The sequence below is a fragment of the Balaenoptera musculus genome, chromosome 18 (genome assembly GCF_009873245.2).
Source record: "Balaenoptera musculus isolate JJ_BM4_2016_0621 chromosome 18, mBalMus1.pri.v3, whole genome shotgun sequence".
NCBI lineage: Eukaryota > Metazoa > Chordata > Mammalia > Artiodactyla > Balaenopteridae > Balaenoptera > Balaenoptera musculus.
This window is the reverse complement of record NC_045802.1, coordinates 2,945,792-2,970,703: the sequence shown is the minus strand read 5'-3', so window position 1 is coordinate 2,970,703 and position 24,912 is coordinate 2,945,792. Positions and strand designations below refer to the sequence as shown.

Genomic DNA, 24,912 nt, shown 5'->3' with positions numbered 1-24,912 from the left:
GGGGCTGGGCTCCCGCCGCCCCTCCACGAAGCCTGTTAAAACGTTTCCGCGTCCCTTGTACTCCTTCGTCCCTGAGCTCTTAGAACACTTAAAATTTGTGTCATATATTTTAGCTCCCAAACAGGTATTCTGTCCCCTCGGGTGCTTTTCTGTAGTCACTGTTGTCACCACGTTGTTATAACGACGTCTTATTATTTTATACTATATGTAATAGTTATATAATGCCTACTCTGGGCCATTATTTCCTTTCATTCCTCTATAGCCGTGCGAGATAGACGGTTGTATCCACTTCACAGATGAGGAACCGCAGGTCAGGTTGATTGCTAAGAAGTGGCAGAGCTCAAGCCCAAACCCGGGCTCTCGATTCATGCTCCTCCGTAGGCCACCTGAGACCACATGCCCCTTTTTCTGTGTCACCTGCATCGGCTCTTTCAGTTCATTGGTTCGACAGATATGCCCTAAGTGCCCACTGTGTGCCAGATGTTATTCTAGGCGCTGGAGATAAATCCGAGTAGGACAGATGGGAATCCCTGCTTGTGTGCAGGTGACAGGAGAACAGAAAAGCAGGAGAAGAGTCCGGTCTGTTCCTGGCTGCTACAGGTTGTGGAGAAAGTGGTACAGGGGAGGGAGGACTGCGCGTGTCAGGAGGTGTGCGGCCCCGCACGGTCCGCGAAGGCTCGTGGATGAGGCTGTGAGCGGAGGCTCCAGATGGGGGCCCAGGTGTGAGGACGTGAGGAGGAGCAGGAGGAGCCCGCGGGGCGGGGCGGGGGCGGTCACAGGTGAAGGAGGCTCGTCCTTGGGGGAGGTGGGTTTGAGCCGGGACTTCAGTGGTCGTGGCCCCGCCGAGGGGGCTGAGAACTGCTACAGGGAGGGGCATCCGGAGGTGCTTCGCAGTGGCCACAGTGAGGGACGCGGCTGCTCCAGGCCGACGGCGGCTGTGCAGGTGGTGGGATGTCACGTTTGGGGCGTGTGGAACCGAAGGGAGAGCCAGGCCTTCGACATGAGCCACCGGGAAGACAGTTCCTGCTGATGGGGGCGGGGCAGGAGCGCGGTGGGTCTGAGTTAGGTGTGAGATGCCAGGTGGTCAGCGCAGGTGGAAACACTGATGGACGGCGCAGCACACACACACGCCGGGACGAGACTGGTCGGCTTACCTGGACGCTGGGGGCAGCCAGGGCCCAGGGAAGGTGGGGGACTGAGCCCCGGCTTGAGTGACGCGCACTGGAGGTCACCGGCCCCGCAGTAGCGAGCGCCCAGGGTGATGGCCCTCAGATCCACGGCTCACAAGGTGGTTAGCATGGAAATGTCTTGGAGCTGGACTCTGTGTGCGTAGTTGTGTCAAATGTGACCTGTGTCCTCGAGGGATTTAACATTTGGTTGGGGAGCTTAGACGTATACGTATAAAGATAAACCTTAATACAGGTCAGTGTCTTTTTAGTTCCAAATGCATAGAATATGGAAAACAATGCCCTAGGATTTTAGGAGCACAGGAAGTTTGCAGGTGCTTGGATGGTTGCTGAAAGTCTCATGAGGGAAGTGAAAGTGGTGTTGAGGAGCAGTGAGCTGTCGACAGAGGGGGAGGGAGGTGGGAGGGGCACCGGTTAAGGTGGACCCCAGGTGACAGGTGTGTCAGGGGGTCATCTTCCGGCGAGGCATGCATTTGCCCTCAGGCCATTTCAAACTCATTCCTTTTTATTGAATACTACGACAGTATTCCAGGTAGATTAATTGAGGTAGATGTTTCCTATGTAAGAGAGCTAGGAAAACGAAATAGGTGAAAGTTAGTAAAAAATGGTTATTTTGAAATAAAAAGCACACACAGAGATATATTTGAAAACAGTTTTCTATGCTAGCTGGTCTGATATCTGGAAATAAAGACTTTATTTTAAACTAAATAACAGATGTTTTTCTTAACACCATCTAAAACGAGGCAGCGTTTTTCAGGTTACGAGGTACGGGCTGGTTCAGCACTGATGGTGGGGAGACCCCTGGCTTCCTGGTTTAGGTCCGTCCTTTCCCCAGTCTCTTATTTTACTCAGAAAAGAGAGAAACTGAACAAGAAACTGAAACATATAAAAGACCATCTGGAAAATAGAAAAACAGTGTGTGTAGCGCACTCTCAAATACATATGAAAGCTCTGTACATGTTAAATAGTGGCAAAAAGTGCTAAATTCAAAAAGTCACATGAAAAATTTCCTATCATGGGAAACAACAGTAAATCCACTACATTGCCTTTATGGGTTTGTACCATATAGTGACTTATGGCTGAAGTATTTTAAGTAGTAAAAAAAAAAAAATTCCAATAGAGCCTAAATTTTTAATGTTCTAATTTTGCAATAGTTCCTTTGGATACTGATCCTAAATAGATTATTCTGCTGTGTATATAAAAATAAAAATATTTACCCAGAAAAACACTGATTTTTAAAATCTGATGTTTCTAAGTTGTAGTGATTTTTATGAACAAGTCAGAGTCTAGCTATCTGTTGAAAACTCAGAAAAAAATTAGACATGTCTGACAGACATTTTTTTCCATTATACATATGAATAGATAGAAATAGATTAAACTTTGGATTCTTTTCTTTCGTTTCCCCTTAACTCTTTATTTTGGGGTATCATTTAAAGCTTTGATTATTACTATGTCAGTTTAATTTTGTTTATTTAATAAAGATCATCATCATCCAGAAATGCCTAGTATATGTTAGCAACCCAGCTTCCCTTTGAGAATTGTCACTTTAAAGACATTGTAGTGTGTGGATTTATGATCACCACATTATAATTTTAACAGGTATGTACATTTTATTTTATGTAGTTAAAGGTATTTTCTTTTGGATTTTCATTTTAGAGACTGTCATGCAGTTCCTTGAGAAGCTATCTGACAAACTCTCTGAAAGGTTTGTTTTTTTATTCTACTCTTTAGAGTACGTGTTATTTAGTTAGTTTTTTTTTTAAGACTTGATTTATAAAAAAACAATTAGTAAGTGACCTGTTAAGAATATAAGTGTTGGAATATTGCGTCAGATCTGTGGACTGTTCAAGAGATTAGAGGAGCAGTGAGCCCTACTGTGAAAGTGCAGTCGTCCCCCGAAGGTGACAGTCTCGGAAGCTTGGGCGTCCCCTCTGCTGAGCCAGCCAGCCGTCTTGAGGAGCTCATCATCGATAGGGACTTCTTACAGTTTCCCAAACCTTTTGACACTATATGTTTTGGCTTGTACCATCAGTTTTCTCATCAGCTGGAGATGTAGCATTTCCCTTCTTTCGGCCTCAGTGTGCGCGGCTGGTGGGGATGGTAGATGGATCTGTTTGCCCCGCTGTGTGCTTTAAGAGCGCTCTCAGCGGTCCCTCTGTCACAACCGCCGGCCTTCTCCCTGCCCAGCCCCCTGGGCTGGCCCTCGTCCTCGGGGCCACTCTGGTAGTGCTCTGTCTGGGGGCCAGCCCCGCAGGAGCCTTCAGACACGCTGGCTCTAGGACGAGGCATGGCACGTTTGTGAGAGACCGTGACCTCTCTGTGGCGCTGCCTAAAACCTCATTTGCTGCCTGACTGCACCAGTGTGTTAATTTTAGCTCCAATTTCCATTTTCTTTTACAAACTCACGCCTTAGAACACAGGCCTCTCCAGTTTGGGTTATATTTATAAATTCTAAAGTTATCTTTCAATGCAGTGAGCTGTCGTGGCTTTGGTATTATGAAGTAGTGTTGATTATGCAGTTATTTGAGACTTTATTCTACTTTGCCTTGCTGGTTAAGCATTACTATTCTTTTTCCCTTGTATGTAGCTATAGATTATATTTTGAGCAAACTTATCTTCAGAGTTTTACAGTGGTATATAGGAGTTCATTCTGATGGAAATTTTATATTCTGCAAATATTAAGTGCATATTTGATTATTGCCCAGCTGGAGTTTTTTGGTAGGGGAAAAATTATGAATAGCAATCTTAAATATAATCTATGTTAATATTCTTTTATAGGAAGTAATTTGTTAGCCTCTTTTTTAAGGTGTAGCAAAAAGCAGTGGTTTAAAGTTTACTGATTAACACTTTGCACTTCGCATGTTTCTGTTAACACTGCTAGTTTTTCCAGGCTTTTAGTACTTTCAAGACATATCTCTGCCAAGATGCTTTTAAAGGTAGAAATTGTAGTAATTTACTGATGTATATATTATCATTTCTTCTAGCACATGTAAAATTTGGATTAGTACTGGTTGCATTTGCACTACAAATTACTTCTAATTTTATCATGAATATTGGAAAGTAATATAAGCACACTAGTTCTTTTATAATGTAATTATGAAAATTTTGTCCTAACAATTAATGATAAACCTGTTTTACAGAACTATAAAAGATTTTGAGATGATACGAGGGATGAAAATGAAACTAAATCCTCAAAATTCTGTAAGTGACCATCTTGGGATATTTTTATTATAACATAAACAGTCTGTCAGCTGAGGTCTTTATCTTTTGACTCTAGAACTTTCTTTTGATTTGCTGAAGGTGTATATAGTCTAGTTTCTGATCCTTGGATTTGGGGAATAAAGTATTGAAATATTTGATCCAAATGTCCGAGTCTGACATTCCAGGAAATCCAGTGTTTTTGTTGGTTAGTTGCTATCTCACACACACACACACACACACACACACACACACCCCGCACCCATACTGTCTGTTAACACAACCTGTGTTAATATCTGCTCACACAGAGGTTGCCTCTGTTCTACAGAGAGTCGGCGTCTCTGTGCGAAGCACCTTTAGGGGGCTCGTGGGGGGATGACCTGGCCGGTGGCAGCTTCAGCATCCGTGCTCACCTCGCAGTTGACACGTTTGTTTGCTGACCTGTGGAGCTCAGTGAAGTAGATCAGTGTTGACTGGCAAAGTGAAACCCATCCTGAAAACACCGACTCCTAAGATCAAACGATTGCGTGATCCTCCCAGTCAGCCTGAGTGTCCTTAGGGCCAGAGGGTGCCCTGAAAAGGGGGGAGATCCCAGGTGTCGGGACGCGGGTCCTCATCCGGCTCGGGGCTGCCACAGGATTGCTGGGGTGTCGGGGCCCTCTCCTGTAGCTGCTGGTGGCTGCTGAGCAGGGTTAGGAACTCTTGACCGGCTTCCCAGATCCAGCCACCATGAAGTGGAGTAATTCCGTCACGGTCACTGATTTCTGGAGCGGCACGTGAGATTGTTAACTGGTAGGCAGAGCTGTATCTAGCGGAGTAGCTAGGGTCAGCCATCCGCCCACTTCGGCTTGGTAGGCAGGTCCACTTGGGAAACTAGGTCGTGGATCAGAGTTTAGCTTGGTGAGCACAGGAACAGAAAAGGTGAAGTGTGTTGCCAAAAGCTAATTCATTAATATGACTCGAAATTGTTCTCCCTGGACATGTTTTTGTTTGTTTGTTTGTTGGCTGCATTGGGTCTTCATTGCTGCACGCGGGCTTTCTCTAGTTGCGGCGAGCGGGGGCTACTCTTTGTTGCGGTGCGCGGGCTTCTCACTGCAGTGGCTTCTCCTGTTGCGGAGCACGAGCTCTAGGCATGTGGGCTTCAGTAGTTGTGGCGCGCAGGCTCAGTAGTTGTGACTCGTGGGCTCTAGAGCACAGGCTCAGTAGTTGTGGCGCACGGGCTTAGTTGCTCCACGGCATGTGGGACCTTCCCGGACCAGGGCTCGAACCCGTGTCCCCTGCATTAGCAGGCGGATTCTTAACCACTGCGCCACCAGGGAAGCCCTGGACATGTTATGTAGCTACTGATGCCGGCTGTTCTGAGGATGTTTGGGAAATGCCCAGTCTCCTCCTGAAGCCCCCGTTTTGGTGAAGGTACCACCGTTCACCCTGCTCCCCTAGCCAAACCCTGGACTAAGTCTAGACCAGGGGTTCTGAAACTGCTCCCTGGGAGGCAGCACCTGGGCACTTGGTAGAAAGGCAGGCTCTCGGGCGCCACGTGCTGTGTGTCAGTGAGCCCTGCAGGTGTTCACACCCCGCCCCCGCCCATAGTGTCAGGTACCGAGGCCTGCAGCTTCTGCCTTCCTGGGAACTCTGTCCCCTGTCTGTGCCCATTGCCACAGCCCTGGCTGAGGTCATTATTCCTTCTCCCCAAGACGACAGTGACTGGTTTTCTAGCCTTTTGTTCTGCTCCCCTCGAAGTTGTCCTGCATTCCAACTGCTTTGCTGGGTGCCTGGCCCACGTTGGACGCGGAGAAGGTCCTGTGCACTTACTCGGAATGGGAATGAAGGAATGCAGGGCCGCCAGAGGGATTTTTCTAAAAGACTGATAGGGCCTTGCACTCTTTTGTTTAACATTTTCAGGTAATCATTAGATTCACCTTCCCATTTCTTAGCTTTCCCACCAAGCCCTTCGCAATCTTCCTGGCCGCCTCCTCTTCTGCCTGGGAGCCCGGTCAGCGTTCTCTGCTCACTACTGACACCTGCCTGATGCTCGTGTGTGCTTTTCACTTACTTTTTTGCTTTGCTTTCCCTTCTTTTACTTTATTTTTATTTTTTATTGAAGTATAGTTGATTTACCATGCTGTGCTTTCTTTTATTTTTAAATTGTAACTGACATTTATGTGCCAGCAAATGCCGTACATCTGGATTATGTGCTCCCATTCTTCACAACCCAACTCAGGCTCTGTCTCCTCCAGACGTTTCCTGCCCTCCCCTGTGATTTAACACCCTTCATGGGCTGTTTGGCATGGTACAACGTCATAGACGTGGCACACTGTTCTCTGATTGGCGGGCTGCTTGTCTTCCTGCTGCCTGGACCGTTGTCAGCTCTTGGTACAGGGATGGTGTCTTGTCTCTGTTGCGTTAGAGCCTGCGCTCTGTCTGGCACGTAGCAGTTAGTAAACAGTCATCTGTTGGAGGCCATGAGTGCCGGGAACTGATCACTCAGGGGCCAGAGTCCCAGGGGTGCTGTCCCTGCCCTTCAGGAGCTCATGGGCAGAAAGAAAGGAAACCTCCGTGTCTTACCTTGGTTCCCTTCCCTCATAAAAGTGTGAGCATGGCGCATGAGAAAGAATACCTTGTCGGCAGAGGAGATAATGTCTAAACTGAACCTTTAAAGGACCTTGGTAAAGGATGGACGCCTCGTTCACGGAGCTCTTCTCAGTGCCAGGTGTTTGGTTTTGCAGTTGAAGTGCATTTAGCAGTACCGTCTGGGAGACGCTGCTGATTCATTCAGCAGATGACTCTTGAGGGACTACTGTGTGCCAGGCAGAATTCAGGGGCCAAGATACAACGGGGGAATTGCAAGCAAAATCCCTGCCCTCAGGAAGCTTGCGTCGTAGGGGAAGGAAAGGGATAGTAAACACATGGACAAAATCAGGATTGTGCTGGTCCTGTGGGGATAGGGACTGTGGGGAAATAATGCAGGAGAAGCGGATGGAGGCTGTTGTCTTACAGGGGTTGGGCGGTGAAGACCCCCCGGGAAGATGACGCCCGAGCAGCCCTGAAGAAGTGAGGGGCCGGCGACAGCCAGGCAAGAGCCCTCTAGGCAGAGGCCGGAGGGAGGGCTCTGCCTTGCGATGGAGGAGCAGCAGGAGGCCGGCAGGGCTGGGGGGAGAAGGCAGGCGGGGGGGCGCTGGGAGTCGGCGTGCTGTGGAACGTGGGCCTGGACCCAGGCCGCCTGCGTCCCGGCCCACCGTCTGCCCCGCTCTCGGTCACCTGGCAGCCTGCGGGGCGTGTGGTCCGCACAGCTACCCCGCTTCCCGTCACTGTTCCGTACCGGCTGTCAAAAGTGGTGGTTCTCGTATTTCTTTATGACATTTTCTTTGCCAAGATTAGAGTTAATTCTGCCTTAGTTACGTTTTAAATTGTTGCTTTCATTTCTGGGATCCACCCTAAGCTTCTTGCTTAGATTTAGAAAGAACCCTAGTCTCACCTTTAGTTCCCTAATCTTACCTGCAGTATGTTTTATGGATTAATACATGGGTTACATTTTGGGGAAAATTTCAGCGTGGCTAATTTAATCTATCAATTTTGACTTTTATTAGTTTACATTTTAGAATGACATTTGTTTACCTTTTACCCAAATTCTGCGATTATGCCTTATTTATACCTCTCAACTCACTGATTGCAGGGAAGTCAAAATAAAAAGGCACGTATTTCCTGCCAAGTCATGAATTTTTAGGCTTTTTCTAAAACTTTTTCCGACATCATAACAGGTATACATTTTATAAGTTGGCTAAATTATTGTTGAAATTGTGAAATAGTCAACAGCTTTCATAACAGTGAATTTTTCCATTGTAGGAATTAATGCCTTGGGATCCCCCCTACTACAGTGGTGTGCTTCGTGCAGAGAGGTACGTTTTTTGAGAAATACTCGTATGTGCGAAGGAAGAAAGACATATGTATTGAGCGTTTTGCTTGCTAACTGGGCAGCCGTCCCTTCACTCGGTGCCCATGTTACAAACTGCGTCCCCTCAGGCTCAGGCCCTGTGCCGGCGTGGCCAGCATCTGCCCTCAGGTCACTTATCCGGGCTGGGAAGCCCCTCCCCCAGGCCTGTAGTGGTCCCTCCCCCATAGCCCGCCCTCTGTGGCTTCTGTCATTCCTGTTTACACCTTGTGAGTGTCTCCCGAAAGGCTGGAATCCGGGCCCCTCCGCCGCCTCCTGTGGGTGCTGTCCAGGCTCTTTCTAGACTCTGAGCTGGAGGGGCTGGGACTTTGCTAGAACCCTCGTCGTGTCCCGTTTCGGGCCCAAGGTGGGTGCTCGGCAAATATTTGTTGAACCAGTAGAGGAATACGGTAGTACTTGGCATGGCACAGTGTGCTTTTCTTATGTTTTCTAATTTTTGTTGGGACATGTCAGCATGTTATTGGCACATCTGGGAGGATATAAATGAAATAAGGCTTTGGGAAACTTATGTTGATAGAGGGACTCCTCTGGCTTCTGTATTCCTCTGTGTCTATTAAACTGTGGCAAACTAGGAGCTATGCTTTTTTCCCTAAATATACCCTATTTCTGTCATTTTTATGTTTGCTTGTAAACCCACAAAATATGGAGGCCTGTTCAGAGTGAACACAAAAATGTTTATGTCCCAAGCAACTTTATATCTGCAAGAGGAATATATTTTTTAAGAATCTCAGAATCTTAGCCTTTAACAAATCCTTAACATTTTTCTCTTATGGTTCATTTTTTAGATATGCAGTTAAGATTGACTTAGGTCCTGGAGGAGAATAAAAGTTTTGAGCCGCTTTCTTTACTAAAGCGTGCTGGCATATATCATGATAATATACTTACTCAGTTGGTATTAAACTTTAAAGTCTTTTGGTTACCATGCATTATATTCAAGCATCAAGCAAGGGGTAGTAAGCACCTCACTAAAATTAGGCGCCGCTTATTCTAATGGTTTCTTTTGGCATTTGTCATAGAAGCAGAAACCCGTAGCTTTCCCTGTTCTTTCTGCCCCGGCAGCAGGAGGTGGCCTGAGATCAGTCATTGTGTCCAAGAGCTGAGCCACTGACCCACTGAGTTCCCATCGTTTCCCCTCTGTGGCCTCTCCTTACGCATCTGTTCCCCACACCAGTCTTACTTACAGAGCATAGGTGTCTGTCTCCTAACCTGTAGGTAATAATGCTTTGTCAGCTGGTATTTCTTATACATGTGTCCCAAATTCAGCATCAGTCACCTTCTCTATGAAAGCACGTAAACTGTAGTTCAGAATCTGTAATAATTTGATCCTGATAAACAGTGAGCGCTCAGAGTATATTATAGCTTAACATAAGATATGCTAGTAATAAGACATTACTTCACAGTTGTGTTTTATGGCTGCAAGACTTCAGGTCCTGCTCTTACAGTTGCATTAAAAAAATAGCATTTCTCTCTTAAAATCCTTTCAAAGACGTAGCATACAGGAATGTTAAATTTTTTATTAATATGTTCCTTATTTATGTAAAGTTTTTAGTTGTATTTTTGACATTGGAAAGTAATGTAAATTAGATGTCCTTGTTTCTTTCTAATTTTTGCCACTGTGATTTTTTTATTAATTAATTTATTTTATTTTTGGCTGTGTTGGGTCTTCGTTTCTGTGCGAGGGCTTTCTCTAGTTGCGGCGAGTGGGGGCCACTCTTCATCGCGGTGCGCGGGCCTCTCACTATTGCGGCCTCTCTTGTTGCGGAGCACAGGCTCCAGACGCGCAGGCTCAGTAGTTGTGGCTCACGGGCCTAGTTGCTCCGCGGCATGTGGGATCTTCCCAGACCAGGGCTCGAACCCGTGTCCCCTGCGCTGGCAGGCAGATTCTCAACCACTGCGCCACCAGGGAAGCCCTGCCACTGTGATTTTTATGTGGTGTTCCTCTGCATCATGTCCCCCACCCCTTATTATTACTATTACTATTATTATTATTATTTTTGACCGTGCTGCGTAGCATGCAGGATCTTAGATCTCCGACCAGGGATCGAACCCGTGTCCCCTGCAGTGGAAGCTCCGAGTCCTAACCACTGGACCGCCAGCGAAGTCCCTCCCATCCCTTATTTTTTAAAACCTTAGCCTTAAATTTAAACGCGATATTTTTGTCATTTAACTGTGCTCTGTAAGTGTAGCATACACAAGTGGTGGTTCTATGGAAATTACATGTGGATATTTGAATACTTGGAAAGATAGAATCAATTATGAAGTATACGTATGCATTAATCAGGGTGTGCGATCCCTGAGAAGTTTGACAGTGATCTTAAACAGAAGCTATTGAATAAAGGGGAGTGAGTCCTCCATTTATACCAAAAATGCACCACTGGAAAGTCTTTAGGTTGCTGCCTGACTCCGGACTCAGTACTTAGAGCTCCCCGAGCCCCCCGAAGGTTGGGAATTCTGACCCCTCTGCACCCACCACAGAGATGGGGTCTCGTCCAGATGGGAGGATCGGGGGCAACGTGGCCCTGTGGCCAGGAGTCCCTGAGGGCTGAGGCCCCGGACAGGCCTGGCTCCCCTGTGACACGCGCTACGCACAGTCTGGGAAAGTGACTTATCCTCAGCCAGCTTGTATTTTTAGTACTAAAATAACATTATTATGTGGAATTGGCCATCTTCTAGAGAATGGTCCCCTCTAAGAGATGCTTTGTAATTGTCCTCTCAAATCTTTTGAAGGAGGTTCAGTTCTGCCTTAAAGCTTCTCTGAGAAAACACTCATCTGAAATGTAAATGACTATTAAATCAGTAGCAGAATACTCATCAGAGAGCTTTTGGTGAGAGAGACAGCACTGGACAGGGGTCCACCTTGCCTGTGCATCCCGGTGGCCGTGTCCAGGGCGGGGGAGCCTGTGGCCGGCAGGACAGCACACAGGGGTCCCTTCCGTCTTCAAGGTCCCAGGCCCACTACCGCCTTTAAAATGAAGCTGGAGCATCGCTCAAGGCCCGCGTGGCTCTAACGAAAGATACACACACGCCCTCTGGTTCTCCCTCACCACCCTCGTCCTCCTCAGGTTACCTCGGCCAAACTGAACCCTGTCCCCTGCCTGGTCCCTTTCTGTCTCAGAGGCTGCGGCTTCCTGCCCTGCCCTACCTGTGACATTGTGCCTGGAGTCCCTGAAGCCCCGGCCTGTGCTTACAGCCCAAGTGCCGCACGGCTGGGCACTCACTGTGTCCTCGCGGCCTGTGCTTACAGCCCAAGTGCCGCACGGCCGGGCACTCACTGCGTCCTCTCGGCCTCACTGTCAGCCACGCCTGGAAGCGGGGAGCAACGTTTGCCTTGTCTCCTCTGAAGTGCAGTGGGGAACACGCTCTGGGCCCAGGAAATGCGTTCTGGTTGGCAGCCGTTGTTGGAGCCTGTGTCCACACCAGTGGTTGGAGATCCGGAGAGTAAAAGCAACCCAGTGATCACTGTTTTGGTAAACATATTTCTGTGTGTGGCATTTTTCGTCGGTCAGGTTTGTTGAAGGCAGCATGACCTCTGGAGGTCTTCACGAAGCTCCTTTGTTGAGAAGTTTCCCCCAGGTTGGCCGGTTCTTAGAGTAGAAGTCGCCACTCTTCCGGGAACACAGTGTAACCCACCTGACAGCCACAGGGGACTTCAGTTCACTTATTTGGCTGTTAACTCAGGAAAAGAACCAGAAAAAGGGATGCAGAAATGCTTTAGATGGGATTGTAAGAATTGGGGGTTTAAAACATCTATTTTGAGTAACTTAAGAGGCAGAGGATTGAGTTTTGGTTTGCAGTGTCAATCATCTTGATTGACTAGAGTAGGCTGAGAGGCGCAGGTAGTGGAGGAGAAAAGAAAGGGAAAATGTAATAGTTTGGGTTTGAGGTTAGAAGGGTCAAACAAAGTGAAGATTTCTAAATCCTCGTTAAATGCCTCTACTTGCAAGTAAAGACTAAAATGTGTGGTTTGACATGAAATGAAAAGCAGAAGGGGCTTTCCTTGATTTGAGTTTTTTTTCAAGCTACCCAGGGACTTTTTTGGCTTACATGTTAAACATTTAAGATTTCTTTCAAGTTTCTTAATTTTCGCATAAGAGAAGAGAGAACCTATTAGAAAGATAGGAAATTGTGTTTTAAAACTGTGAGAGGTGAGTCCTGGAAAACAGTGGCAGAAGCAGCTGATGGGGAATCTTAAAGAGCAAAAATACCTTAATTTTTTTTCTTTTTCAAGTTTTAAACTCTTCATGGAAGAGTGAAAGTAATTCTTTATGAAAAGCGTGTATGTGCAATGATTTTATTTACAACTTTTATTTTTGAAGAGTTAATACGTTCACGTGGTTGGGAAGAAACTGAAAGCAACATTATGTCTCCACTGAGAGATATTTTGAATGCTGCTCAGAGCCTTCCTTCCACCCCTGCCCCTAGAATAATCATTCTCACCGTGTTCCATGCATCCTTCCAGTATTTGATTTTTGTTTTTAATGCTCGAGGACTTTATTTCTTTTCTGCCAAGGATGAATTTCAGTGAATCACATTTCACTTATTTGGTGCTGTTTTATAGAATGATGTCATTGGGATGTGGGATTCAGTATAGTTTATTCCTTGCTAAGGTATATTCTGAAATGTCGGGAGCGTTCACATAATGAAATAGGAATGTTTTGTGTTTTAAACTATTCATAAGACATTGGACTTCCACAGAAGGATGGTGTGGTGTTTCAAGATAATACAACTGCTTGATACGTGGAATTGTGTAGTTTATTTGTTAGTATATGCATACTGAGCTCGTTGCTTTCAATTTTTAAGAAAATTAACCTTTATAATGAAAACTTTCAAAATAAACAGAAATAGGGAGAATAATATAAGTAACCCCCATATACTCATCTCCCAGGTGAAGTAATTATCAAGGTTTTGCCATGTTTGCTTCACTGGTCTGTTTTATTTCTCCCTTCCTTCTTGTTACTAAAGTATTTTAAGCTGAATCCTAGCCCTTGTGTCATGTCACTCTTGTGTGTTCTTTCCGTCTCTCAGTACGTGGCTGTTTTCTTATATGACTCCAGAACCACCAGAACCCAGTAAAGTTCGCAGCAGTTCATGGGTGTCATCTCGTACCCCGACTACACCCCTGTTTCCTTGATGCTCTCCAGTCTGTTTCTTCCCAGTTGGCTTGCTGGGCTTTCTGTCTGAGTCTCTTGCTCCAGAGCCGGTCCCCACATGTCATGCCCCAGCCAACCTTGTTCACATTGCCACTTGGTAAAGAGACCAGGTCGTTGGTCCTACAGAATTTCCGAGCTCGTGGACTGATCTGGTTGCCTTCACGTGGGGTCATTTCTCTGGTTCCTGTCTTCCTGTACTATGGATCTTGTGCCCCTCTCCCCCCCTATTGTGTTGGTTACGCTGTCTTGTGTTTCACGTGTGGCTATTTGATTTTACATATTGATGGAACTGAAGAAGCTGAGTGAGAGGCTGTCATAATAGAGGTCTCCCTGCTCTCCTGGGATTTGGCTCCAGCCTCTATGATGGGATCCTTTCACCTGGTGCCATGTCAGCGTGACTGTGGTCATCCTTTCCCCTAAGGTTCCCTTTCCTGCCTCTCTAGGGTGAGGATGAAATTGTACTGTGATCTGTGTTAAAGCAGTTTCCAGGACTTCCCTGGTGGCACAGTGGTTAAGAATCCGCCTGCCAATGCAGGGGACACGGGTTCGAGCCCTGGTCCGGGAAGATCCCACATGCCGCGGAGCAACTAAGCCCGTGCGCCACAACTACTGAACCTGTGCTCTAGATCCCGCGAGCCACAAGTACTGAGCCTGCGTGCCACAATTACTGAAGCCTGCGCGCCTAGAGCCCGTGCTCCGCAACAAGAGAGGCCACTGCTTCTGAGTAGCCCCCGCTCTCCGCAACTAGAGAAAGCCCGCGCGCAGCAACGAAGACCCAATACAGCCAAAAATAAATGAAGTAAATAATTTGAAAAAAAAAAGCAGTTTCCAGTGAACCGGTATCTAATCTCCACCGTAAGGAAAAGAGCCCCCTCCTTACCAGGCAATTTGGCTGGAGCTGTTTTCTTGCCTCTGGAGTCAGAGGCAAGATAGGACCAAACAGACGATGGCCAGTTCTTTATGAAACAGAGACGAAAAAGATATTTTCAGTGTGTGGTTACCTGAAAGGGAAACAGGTTCCTACTACCTTTCGGTTCTTTCATTGCTACCTTACCTTTATTTAGCTGGAGAAAACAGTCGTTCTCCCTGTGGCTTCAAGATTACACGTTTCACGGTGTCATCCAGCTGTCACACTGTGATCCTGCCGAGAACATCATTCCTGATGCCAGAAACATTCTATGTGTTTCATTTTCTTTTGGTGAAGTTGAAAATAGCTCCTCTGACGGTGTCGTCACACATATATGTCTGCGCCTCCTAAGTGTCTGTTATCTGTCGTGTTCATCCTGCAGGGACCCTCTGTAAGCACTTGCCCGCTGTGCAGATTCCCACACTTGCCTTAACTTACTGAATAGAATAGGGTGAGACTGAAGCCTGTGGTACCTGCAGTTTCAACCTGGATTCACTGATGGTACTGAACTGTGTTTTGTATTTTCACTAAGTTCAGCGCCAAGGCTTTTGGAAGTAAAGTCCAAGTTCTTTCTTTACCTTCATCCCAGGTGCATCAGAAGTTGACATATAAGTCTGACTCACAGAGCGTGCTTCAGAGAGACACTGATACATTGATTTTTTTAAAAAACTTAAATTACAATGAATGAATTCTTCAGTGGAAAGTCTCTTACTGACTAGTATTTCTGTACTTATTTTAATGATAGTGTTCCTGATGAGGATTTTGAGATATTGCTAAATTCTATTGTTCTTAATGAGAAAGACCTAATTTATACCATTTACCATGTTGATTATAATATGTTCTTTGATAACTGAAAATTTGTAAACCCACACATAGCATATTTTTAACCAGAAGAAATAGCAGAGAATTTACTGAGCTTCACTTATCAACCATGGTGGATGAACAGTAATCTTCTTCCAATTTTTTTCTGAGGATTCTAGAGATCTCTTATTTCTGCATTCAAGTCAGGGGAACACCTTTACAACAAATAGCAGTAAACTTCTTGCAAAACTAGGAAAGAGTTTGAGGTGATGAAACCAAATCCTCCGAATATACTTAAATTTTACTGTGTTTAGGTTGAGCTGTGGCTCTGGCGCACTCTGAGGTTTTATGTGTCACCTGTTGTGCTTTTCCCCTGTTTGGGGGGGGGGTCTCTAGATGATGGAGGAAATTTTTTTCTCAGTAGTTTCTCTTCGAGTAAGACAATCGTGGGGACCATGCTGTGAGCAGGTGTCATGGCAAGCGGGGGTGACCGGCGTGGTGGCCCCAGGGGCACGGGGGTGGGGAACGAGTCCTGCCCCTCGGTTCTTCCGGGGGTGGCTGCCTCCTGAGCCTGGCATCCTGGAGGGGCTCAGTGACCCGTGACGCTGAACATCCTATGGGTTGCGGATGTAAGCTGAGCCCACAAAGGCAGGGCCTGGTCGTCAGGGCGCCTCTGGCAGGGGTGTAGCTGCTGGAAATACCTTGGAGCTTCCTGAATCCCTCACAGCCTCTCTGGGCCTCTCTTTTCTGGCTGCTCTGCAGGAGGGAATAGCCTCTTGTTTGGGAGGGTCATGGAGAGCCTGGTGGGGCACCGGCGTGTGGGGTCTCTTCCTTGTGGTTTGAGGCCGCTGAGTGAGGCGGGTGGTCTTTGTAGTTGAGCCTGTGGTGCCCTGTGCAGCCACTCCCTCCCCTGGGGCTCCTTCCCCCTGACGCCCTTCCCTCCAAGCCAAGCTGCGGCCTGGCTTCTCCCTGACCCTCCCCCCTGTGCTTCTCCCTGACCCTCCCCCCAACCACGTGCTTCTCCCTGACCCTCCCCCCCCCCCCCCCGCTTCTCCCTGACCCTCCCCCCCCAACGCGTCTCCCTGACCCTCCCCCCCCACGTGCTTCTCCCTGACCCCTCCCCCCCCACGTGCTCTCCCTGACCCTCCCCCCACCACGTGCTTCTCCCTGACCCTCCCCCCCCCCCCCCCCCCGCTTCTCCCTGCCCCTCCCCCCCCACGCGTCTCCCTGACCCTCCCCCCCCACGTGCTTCTCCCTGACCCTCCCCCCCACCGTGCTTCTCCCTGACCCTCCCTCCCCATGCGTCTCCCCCGACCCCCCCCCCCCCCTTGCTTCTCGTCTTCATCTCCTCTGCACTCGCGTCCCTTGTCACTTGCATTAGGTGCTCTTTATGGCTTTGGGGCCCTACTATGTCCACACTGAGTGTCATCAGGCACACAGTAGGTGATTAATTCGCAGCATTAAGTCACGCTCCCTGACAGAGTGTCGCTGTGATGGACGGAGTGCCTGCTTTTCTCCAGGCACAGTGCCAGCTTCTTTGCGTGCATTTGTCTGATCATCAGCGGAGCCTGGGACATATTGTATTGGGTTGCCTAAAATGTTCATGTCGGTTTTTCCGTAACATCTTATGGAAAAACCCGAACGAGCTTTTTGGCAAACCCAACAGTTCATTTTCCTGGTGAGGAAGTTGAGGCCCCCAAAAACCAGAAAAAAAAAAACTTGCTCTCAAAGCACAGAAAGAGATAGAGCCAAGGCTTTAACTTCCAACCCAGGGCTTTTTCTCTGAGACTGCCTTGGGCTGTCACCAGCCTCTCCCAGTCTCAATTTCCTCCAGTAAAATTGAGTAATAATTCTAGCCTCACCTGTCTCACAGGATTATGTAAGGAATATGGGAGGCTTCTGATGTGAAAGTGCTTGGCAAATGTGAAGCACTGTGCAAGTCTAAGACAATGTTATCTCACACCATTAGAGGTGTTGCTTCAGCAGTTATTCTAACTTTATTGTGTATCATCAGTCTCTTCCTTTTGATTAACTTCTTTCCCTTTGCCTGCAGAGGTGCTGAGATATTCCTTGTCATGAAACAGACAGTCGCCCCTCCCATGACCCTTGCAGAGATTGAAGTCCTCGTTTTTTCTTGCCAAACCTCCCCCAGCAGTCCAGACTGGATGCCTCCTGTCTCTGGTCTCTGTCGTCTGACTTGTGGCCCTGACAGCCGATCAGATGGTCTCTCCGAGTTACCCGCCACCTGCCACGCGTACAGTTCGGTCACTTGCTTTAGCCCTCAACACCCCGACCTCTGCGGTTCCCGATGGTACTTATTTCCTGTTCCCTGAAGTTCCTTCTTCAGTACGGACCCTCAGCCCCTGCTCCTCACGTTCTCACCACTGCTCATTTTCCCTTCTGGTTTCTTCTCTAAACTGGCAGCACTTTTTTGTTCGCGGGTGCAGCTTTTAGCAGTGAACTCAGGGTTCTGACTCCCGACTATTGGGAAACGTGACTGAGGACAAACATCCAGGTGTAGTGCTTCCTTTAGTACTTCCACTGGTAACACACTTGTGGGAGGGACCTCAGTGCCTGGGCCCAAACAAAGCAGGCCCGCAGCTCTCTTCTTGGCATCGTTTACTCCCGGACTGCCGTCGTCCAGTTAAAAAGAAGCCTCAGCCCTCCTGCTCAGTCCTGTCGTAACCTCGGGGAGATGACTTGTCTCTGTGTGAACCTGTTTTCGTACTGGTGACGTGGGGGTAATAGTGTGACCTGTAGGGCTGCTTCTGCTGCTAGGTGAGATATATATAAAGGGCTGAGCCCAGGGTCCTCGTGAGCACTTGTCGTCCGCAGCATCACCCACATGACAGCGGGTAAGCTGTCATTTTGTAGACTAAATTTAGGGCATATGGACATACTTGCCATAAGGAGTCCTCTCTTGCCAAAGTAATGAATCTTTGCCTCCTAGACCGTGTCCGTTCACCGTGCCAGGCCCGTCTTCAGCATTTCTGAGTTCCTCTCCTCGTCTTCCTGGCTACCAGTGTGGCTGCTGCTGCACTGAGTGCATTCTTGGGGGACCCAGGAAAGGTGGCAAGAACGGAGGCCTTGAGCTCTACCCCCCCGACACCTGGTAACGAACAAGGCCATCAGTTATAGCTGCACCGCCCGTCTCTGTGTAACAGACAAATTCAGGAGGGTGAAGTGCATGCGGCGGCGTGTTGTACCGGGATCAGTAGCGTTATCTAAAGGTGAGCCCAGTAAGAAATAGTTAGGTATTTTAAAAGTGGTGGAGGAGCAAAACCAAATTGCCAGAGAGAAAAGGAAGATGCGGCCCGCAGAGCCAAAGGAAGCGAGGCAGGGAGCCCTGAAGCGCCAGGGCCACGCCTTCAGCGTGGGGGCACGGATGCACTTTGTCACGGCTTGGGGGTGGGCACGATGATTTGGCAACACCTGTTTAAAATCTAGAATCTCATCCCCTATGCAGCGTCGTCATTTCTGGATGGATTCCACAGAGGGGTCTGCGCCTGTCTGGCAGGGTGTTTGTAGGCTGTTGTTAGCCGAGGTGAACTAACAGCAACTAACAGCAGCTGAACTGCACAGCTCTGGTGCATTGTCTGTAGAGAAGTTAAAGTTGATGCAAAAACGACCAGAAGTCCAGCTCCTCTATCACCGTGTGTGGGCCGTTCAGACGATGTCAGGGATGGGACGCTCCCTTACAAGGTGCAGACTCTCACTGGCCACACACACCGGGGAGTGGACGCTTTGGAGAAGTTATTGCAGGTGCTTGTTGTGGACCAGAGCTTATGTGCGAAGTGGACAGTATTTAAAAGTACATTTTTGTGAAAACTATAGGAAAACATATTTTTGTTAAAATGTGTGTTAAAAGAATTGCAGGATAGGAATTGTATGATTCTATATGTGTGTCTACGTATATATATCTATGTGTATTTCTGTACCTGTAGATGTGTATACACACGCACACACGTAAGCCTTGTTACACAGATAAAATGATGATACACAAGAAGTGGTTACCTTCTGGATGGTGGGACTAGTGAGCCAGGGATGTTATTGAGAGTTTTTTTAAAAAATAGGGAGTTTATATTACTTTTTATGCCTTTGTTCTCAGTCATTTCAAATGAATACCATTTGCTTTTCAGCATTCATAATAGTTCCATTTAGTGTATACAGGAGTTGAACTAGTATGTGGAGTATTATAGAAGCCTATATTCTGTACTTAAATTATTTTCTCCAAGCTAAATTGTCTCATTGAGCTTCGCCTGATTACCATGTGTAGGTGTCGTGGGCATTAGGCAAGTCAGTACCTATTTTTAGGTTATGGATAGGCTGTGTGGTTGTAGCTTTACTATGTTTCTTTTCTATAAAGTGAGTTTCTTACAGCCAACATATAGTGGGTCTTGTTTTTTTAATCCATTCCCATAGTCCTCTGCAGTGTACTTGTTACATTTAGACTATTGATGTTTAAAGTGATTAGTCATATTATTGGGTTAAAATCTACCATGTTTGTTACTGTTTCTATCCGTTGCCTGTACCTTCTTTTTTTCTTTCTTTTTTTGTCTTCCACTCTTTTTCTGCCTTTTTATGGTTTTAATTGAGTATGTTATATGATTCCAGCTTTTCTCCTTTTTTCACTGTTTGAAGTAGTTGCCCTAAGTTTACAGTATCCATTCACAAGTAGTGGTGAGTCTCCTTCCCAGTAGTACTTACTGCTTGTTGGTTAGTGACAGGCACCTAGGTCTTCTTTCCAGCCCCTCCTAACAATGCTGTCATTAGTGTGTCACTTATCCATAAGCTAGAATCACCTAATACATCCTTGCTATTACTATTTGAACAACATTAAACAAGAAATAGAAAGTTTTTAATATCTTCATTTATTTCTTCTAACCCTCCTCCTTATTTACGTGGATCCAGGTTTCTGACTTTACATCATTTTTTCTCTTCCTGAAGAACTCTCTTTTAACATTTCTTATAAGTCCGGTCTACTAGCGAGAAGTTCCCTCATTTTGTTTGTCCAAGAAAGCCTTTATTTCTCCACTTTGAAGGATAATTTGTTGGGCACAGAATTCTAGGTTTGTGGGTTTTTATTCAGAACTTTAAGCATTTCACTCCATACTCCTCTTGCGTGGTTTCTGGAGAGAAGTCTGACATAATTCTTATCGTTGCTTTTAGGTGAGGTGACTTTTTTCCCTCTGGCTTCTTGAAAATTTTCTCTTTGTCTTTGATTTTTGCAGCTTAAATATGATCTGCCTAAGTGTTGTGTTTTGTTTTTTCCTACTTGGTGTTCTGACCTTCCTGGATCCGTAGTAGTTTGGTGTTTGTCTTCAGTGTGGAAAGTTTCTCAGCCATTATTACTTCAAATATTCCTTCAATTCCTTTCTCTCTTTCGTCTTCTGGTTTCCCATCATGTGTGCATTGCACCTTTTATGATTGTCCTTACAGTTCTTTGGGTATCCTCTTTGTCTCTGTTTTTCTTTTTTGTCTTTGCATACCAGTTTTGGAGTTTCTGTTGACGTTTCTTCAAGCTCACTGATCCTTTCCTGGCTGTATCCAGTCTACTGATGACTTATCAAGGGCGTTCTTTATTTCTTTTTGCAGTGGCTTTAATTTCTAGCATTTCGTTTTGATTCGTTTTTAGAGTTTCCATCTCTCTGCTTACCTTACCCATGTATTCTTGCATGTTTTCTACTTGTTTCTTCAGAGTGCTTGGGATACTAATCACAGTTGTTTTAAATTCTCAATCTGCTAATTCTAACATCTCTGACATATCTGAATCTGGTTCTGGTGCTTGTTCTTTCTCTTCAAACTGTGTTTTTTGTCTTTTAGCATGACTTGAAATTTTTTGTTGAAGGTTGGACGTGGTATACTGGGTGAAAGGAACTGAGATAATTAGGGCTTTGGTTGTGAGGTTAGATGTTTATCTGGCCAGGGGGCCATGCTCTGCTTGCTTTTTTTTCCATTAACCCTGGGGCTGGAGGTAACTCTCCTTTGGTGTGCTCCTCTTTGTCTCCCCTGTTTGTTTGGGTTTCTCGGAGACTTCTGCTTAACTAAGGTCTGGGACCTGCTGGCCTGGGTTGTGTCCCGTGTTGTTTTGCGGGAGCCCCGCTGATGTGGTGCTGAAGTGTGGACGAAGAGATGTGATCTGCAGGCCTGTGGTTACGTCTCAGTCTGTTAGGGGCCCTGCGTCTCAGCTGCGACTTTCACAAGTGCTTTCCGGTCCCCTCCGCTTTGATGAGATGGGAAGGCTGGGGGGCACGAGGTGGATATTCCCTCTGGTGAGAGAGTCTCTCTGGAGGGCAGGCCTTATTAAGAAGAGCAGAACGTGCTGGTGTAGTTCATAATGGCTACTTTTTCCTCCCTCTGCTGGAAGATGGGGGAATTGTTCTCCACCTTCACTGGGAGAACCTGGTGGGGCTCCTGGAGGGAAAACTCATAAAAGTGTAGGGATTCCCCCTTAAACTGGGCCTCCCTGGAATTTTTAACTCTCAGACAGTTTGTCGCTTGTAGTTTGTTTTCCTACCTTGGTACTCGTCTCCCCTGGAGCCTCCTGTGAACTGTGGCTCTCTGGATCTGCCTGCCTGCCTGCCTCTCCAGTTTTGGGGCACAGCGATTTGCTCTGTGACCTCACTTCTCTGCTGGGTCTGAGAAGAGTTGCCGATTTCAGTTTGTTCAGCTTTTACTTGTCCTTAGGACAGTGGTGCCCTCCAGGGTCCTTATGTGCTGGACCGGAGACCAGAAGTGGCAGTTGTTTCCTGTTTTACAGCACATCCCCGTTCCCCATTTCTGTGATACCCCTTTCTTTCAATTCTCTGCCATCTCTAACTTTTTTTTAAACTTAATTTTATTATTTACTTTTTATACAGCAGGTTCTCATTAGTTACCTGTTTTATACATATTCATGTATACATGTCAATCCCAATCTCCCAGTTCATCCCACACTCCCCCTTCCCCCCTTGGTGTCCATATGTTTGTTCTCTACGTCTGCGTCTATTTCTGCCCTGCAAACCAGTTCATCTGTACCATTTTTCTAGGTTCCACATATATGCGTTAATATACGATATTTGTTTTTCTCTTTCCGACTTACTTCACTCTGTATGACAGTCTGCCATCTCTAACTCTTCTTCCTTGTCTTCCTTTCCACCCCTTCGCCTGGAAGTCCAGGGACCTGCCCTTGACCCTCCTGTCGGCCCCTCCCCTTCTCCTTTTCCAGCTCACACTCTCCTCGGCCATAACAGCCTCTGTGCTGACTTCTCCCAGGACCTCAGAGTCAGTGTCTTCAAAACTGAATCTCTTTTCTTCTCCTACAAACACACCCACCCTCCCCTCTTCAATTTGTGTGTGTGTGTGCGCGCCTTTGTGTGTGCATGTGTTCGCGCATGTGTTCATTGCTCTGATTAAATGGCTCCTACCCACGCAGTTGCTCAAGCCAGAGACCTGCATGTTAGTCTAGGCTGTTCTTTCTCCCTCAGCCTCCAAATCCAGTCACGCACAGTCCTGGAACTTTTTCATCTAAAAGAAAAAGAAACTTAGATCTGGCTCCTGGTCTTAGAGCCCCTGCTGTTGCCCCTGTTCAGACCCTCGTTGGGTGACCCCCGCCCTCTCTGTGCTGCGTCCACTCTCCTCACCGTCAGCCTGGCAGGTTCCAGGCACCAGGTCACTCCTCTGGTGTCTGCAGAAGTGATGTCCCACGTCTCCCAGGCTGCAAGCAACCCCATAAGATATTAGATTATCCTCTTTAGGATAATCCACTAGTCCTCTTTAGATTTATTTTTCTTAATCTCAACTTATAAAAATGTCTTGTTTTGAAATGTAATAGATCAGTAGCCCATGCCTATAATTTATAAACATACCCATATTAAGGTTGAATACTCCAGTTATTTTATTGAGAGGGATGCACAATCAGAATGTTGGGAGACCCTGTGCCTGAGTGCACAGTCCCCCCTCCTCAGGCTCGCGGGCCAGGCTCTCGGTTCCCTGGACCCCACGCACGGTGTCAGCGTCTCTCCCCCTCTTTCCCATCTACCTGCGTCCTGAGCTCTTGTTTAACCCCCTGGTTACTGCAGTGGCTCTGCTGCCTCGTGCCTTCGTACTTTGGTGGCACCGTGGCCTCTCCTGGGCTCCCCTCCCATCTCCACTGCACAAGGAAGCCACAGCCCTCGCCGCCCCACTGTGCATGCCCTGCCCTCTCTCCCTCAACACCGGCCCCTGAGCCTACTGGGTGCCCGCTGCTCTGGGCCCTTCCTTCTCTGCCCCCTTCCATTCCCGGCGTCCAGCGGGCCAGTCGACGGCTGCGTGAGTGAACGAATCAGTGAGCGAGGGCGCTGGACCACTCAAGTCTCTTACTCCACTGAGTCTGCTTTTATGAAAAAGTGATCAGAAATTAAGTTGTAAGTTGGTGGATTCTGTACCGAAATCTCACTTGTGGTGCAGTTTATACTCACTCACTAAATCCGGTCCCCCAGTTAGTAAGAAGTATAAGTTTGTACATATTTGGTTACTCCCAGGAAGTAGAAATAGATTCAGTACCTACTATCATTCTAGAGCTCTTCTTTCTGGCTGTGGTTATAAGGTTTGGCCTGACGTGATGATTCAGAAACATTCACATCACGCATTCTGGGTGTATTTTGCTTTATGTTGGAATAAAAAACATAAAAAAGTTGTTTTGGGGTGAAGAATGATTAATATTATGAGAATATTATCCTTCATTTAAGATATATAACAAAAAGATAAATTAAGATCTGATTGTTTATATGACAGAGCTTCGGAGCTTTTTCCATTAACAAATATTTTACCGGATGTGACATGTGACATTTTTTTTAGAATATAACTCATTTCATAGAGTGAGTTTTACCACTATAGTTCCAACTAGTATTACTCTTACTACAGTTATAATTAGACTGCTGTTCTTCTGAAGAAGACTGAATCTGAAAGTCCCTCAGAAGATAGAAACCTCCCATAGGTTTTCAATCCTTTCTTGGCTCGTAAATTGTCAATGAAAAGTTAGCTGAATTTACCTCAAGAAACTGAAGCAAACGGAAGTGTGATTGAGCTTCTTTTCCTCTGTAGGTACAACAGCGAGCCCAGTTTATACTGCCCGTTTTTCTCCCTGGGAGCGTGCATGGAAGGCCTGAATATCTTGTTTAACAGGCTGTTTGGGATTTCGCTGTATGTGGAACAGCCTGCAAAGGGAGAGGTGTGGTGTGAAGATGTTCGGAAACTGGTAAGCGTCCCGGTTGGAGTGAAGAAGCCGCGTTCCTTGTCTCCCGGGTTTGGTACTGAGTTAACAGCAGTTTCATCTCAAGTTAGCTTTGCCCCGGTGGCGCTTGTCATTGCTTGATGAAAGATCCAAATCGCCACTTCTGATGCTACAAAAGAAACACTTTTCTCTAAACATCAGTTGTTGCCTGAAATTAATGTAAACATTTAACAGCAGAGTTATTTCTCTGAAAAAAAAATTTGTTTTTAAGGAAGTTAATAGAAGGTTGAGTCTTTTATGTTGACAAACCCTGGTTAAACGAACGTTTGTCATTGCCCTTCACGTCCCCGCTGTGCCAGGTGTCGCATCTGTTAGTTCCAGCTCCCTTAGGCACCTCCTACCCCTCCCCGCCCGCCCGTGGGGCTCAGGTTCACGCCAGATGCTAGCCTGTGGCCTGTGTTCTTGGTGAGACTCCTTGGACAGTCGCTCCGAGCCTGGGATCCACCCTTCTGTCAGGGCCCGCTTCA

At 46.9% G+C, this 24,912-nt stretch overlaps 1 protein-coding gene across 1 annotated transcript in view; it reads left to right on the top strand.

Moving 5' to 3' along the window:
* LOC118884252 (mitochondrial intermediate peptidase) overlaps window positions 1–24,912 on the top strand; it is a 140,913-nt gene that overhangs the window by 22,365 nt on the left and 93,636 nt on the right. The window contains exons 8-11 of the mRNA XM_036831773.1: window positions 2,844–2,892; window positions 4,328–4,388; window positions 8,229–8,281; window positions 24,256–24,409. Coding sequence (XP_036687668.1) covers window positions 2,844–2,892; window positions 4,328–4,388; window positions 8,229–8,281; window positions 24,256–24,409 — 317 coding nt within the window. The remainder of the gene's footprint in view (window positions 1–2,843; window positions 2,893–4,327; window positions 4,389–8,228; window positions 8,282–24,255; window positions 24,410–24,912) is intronic.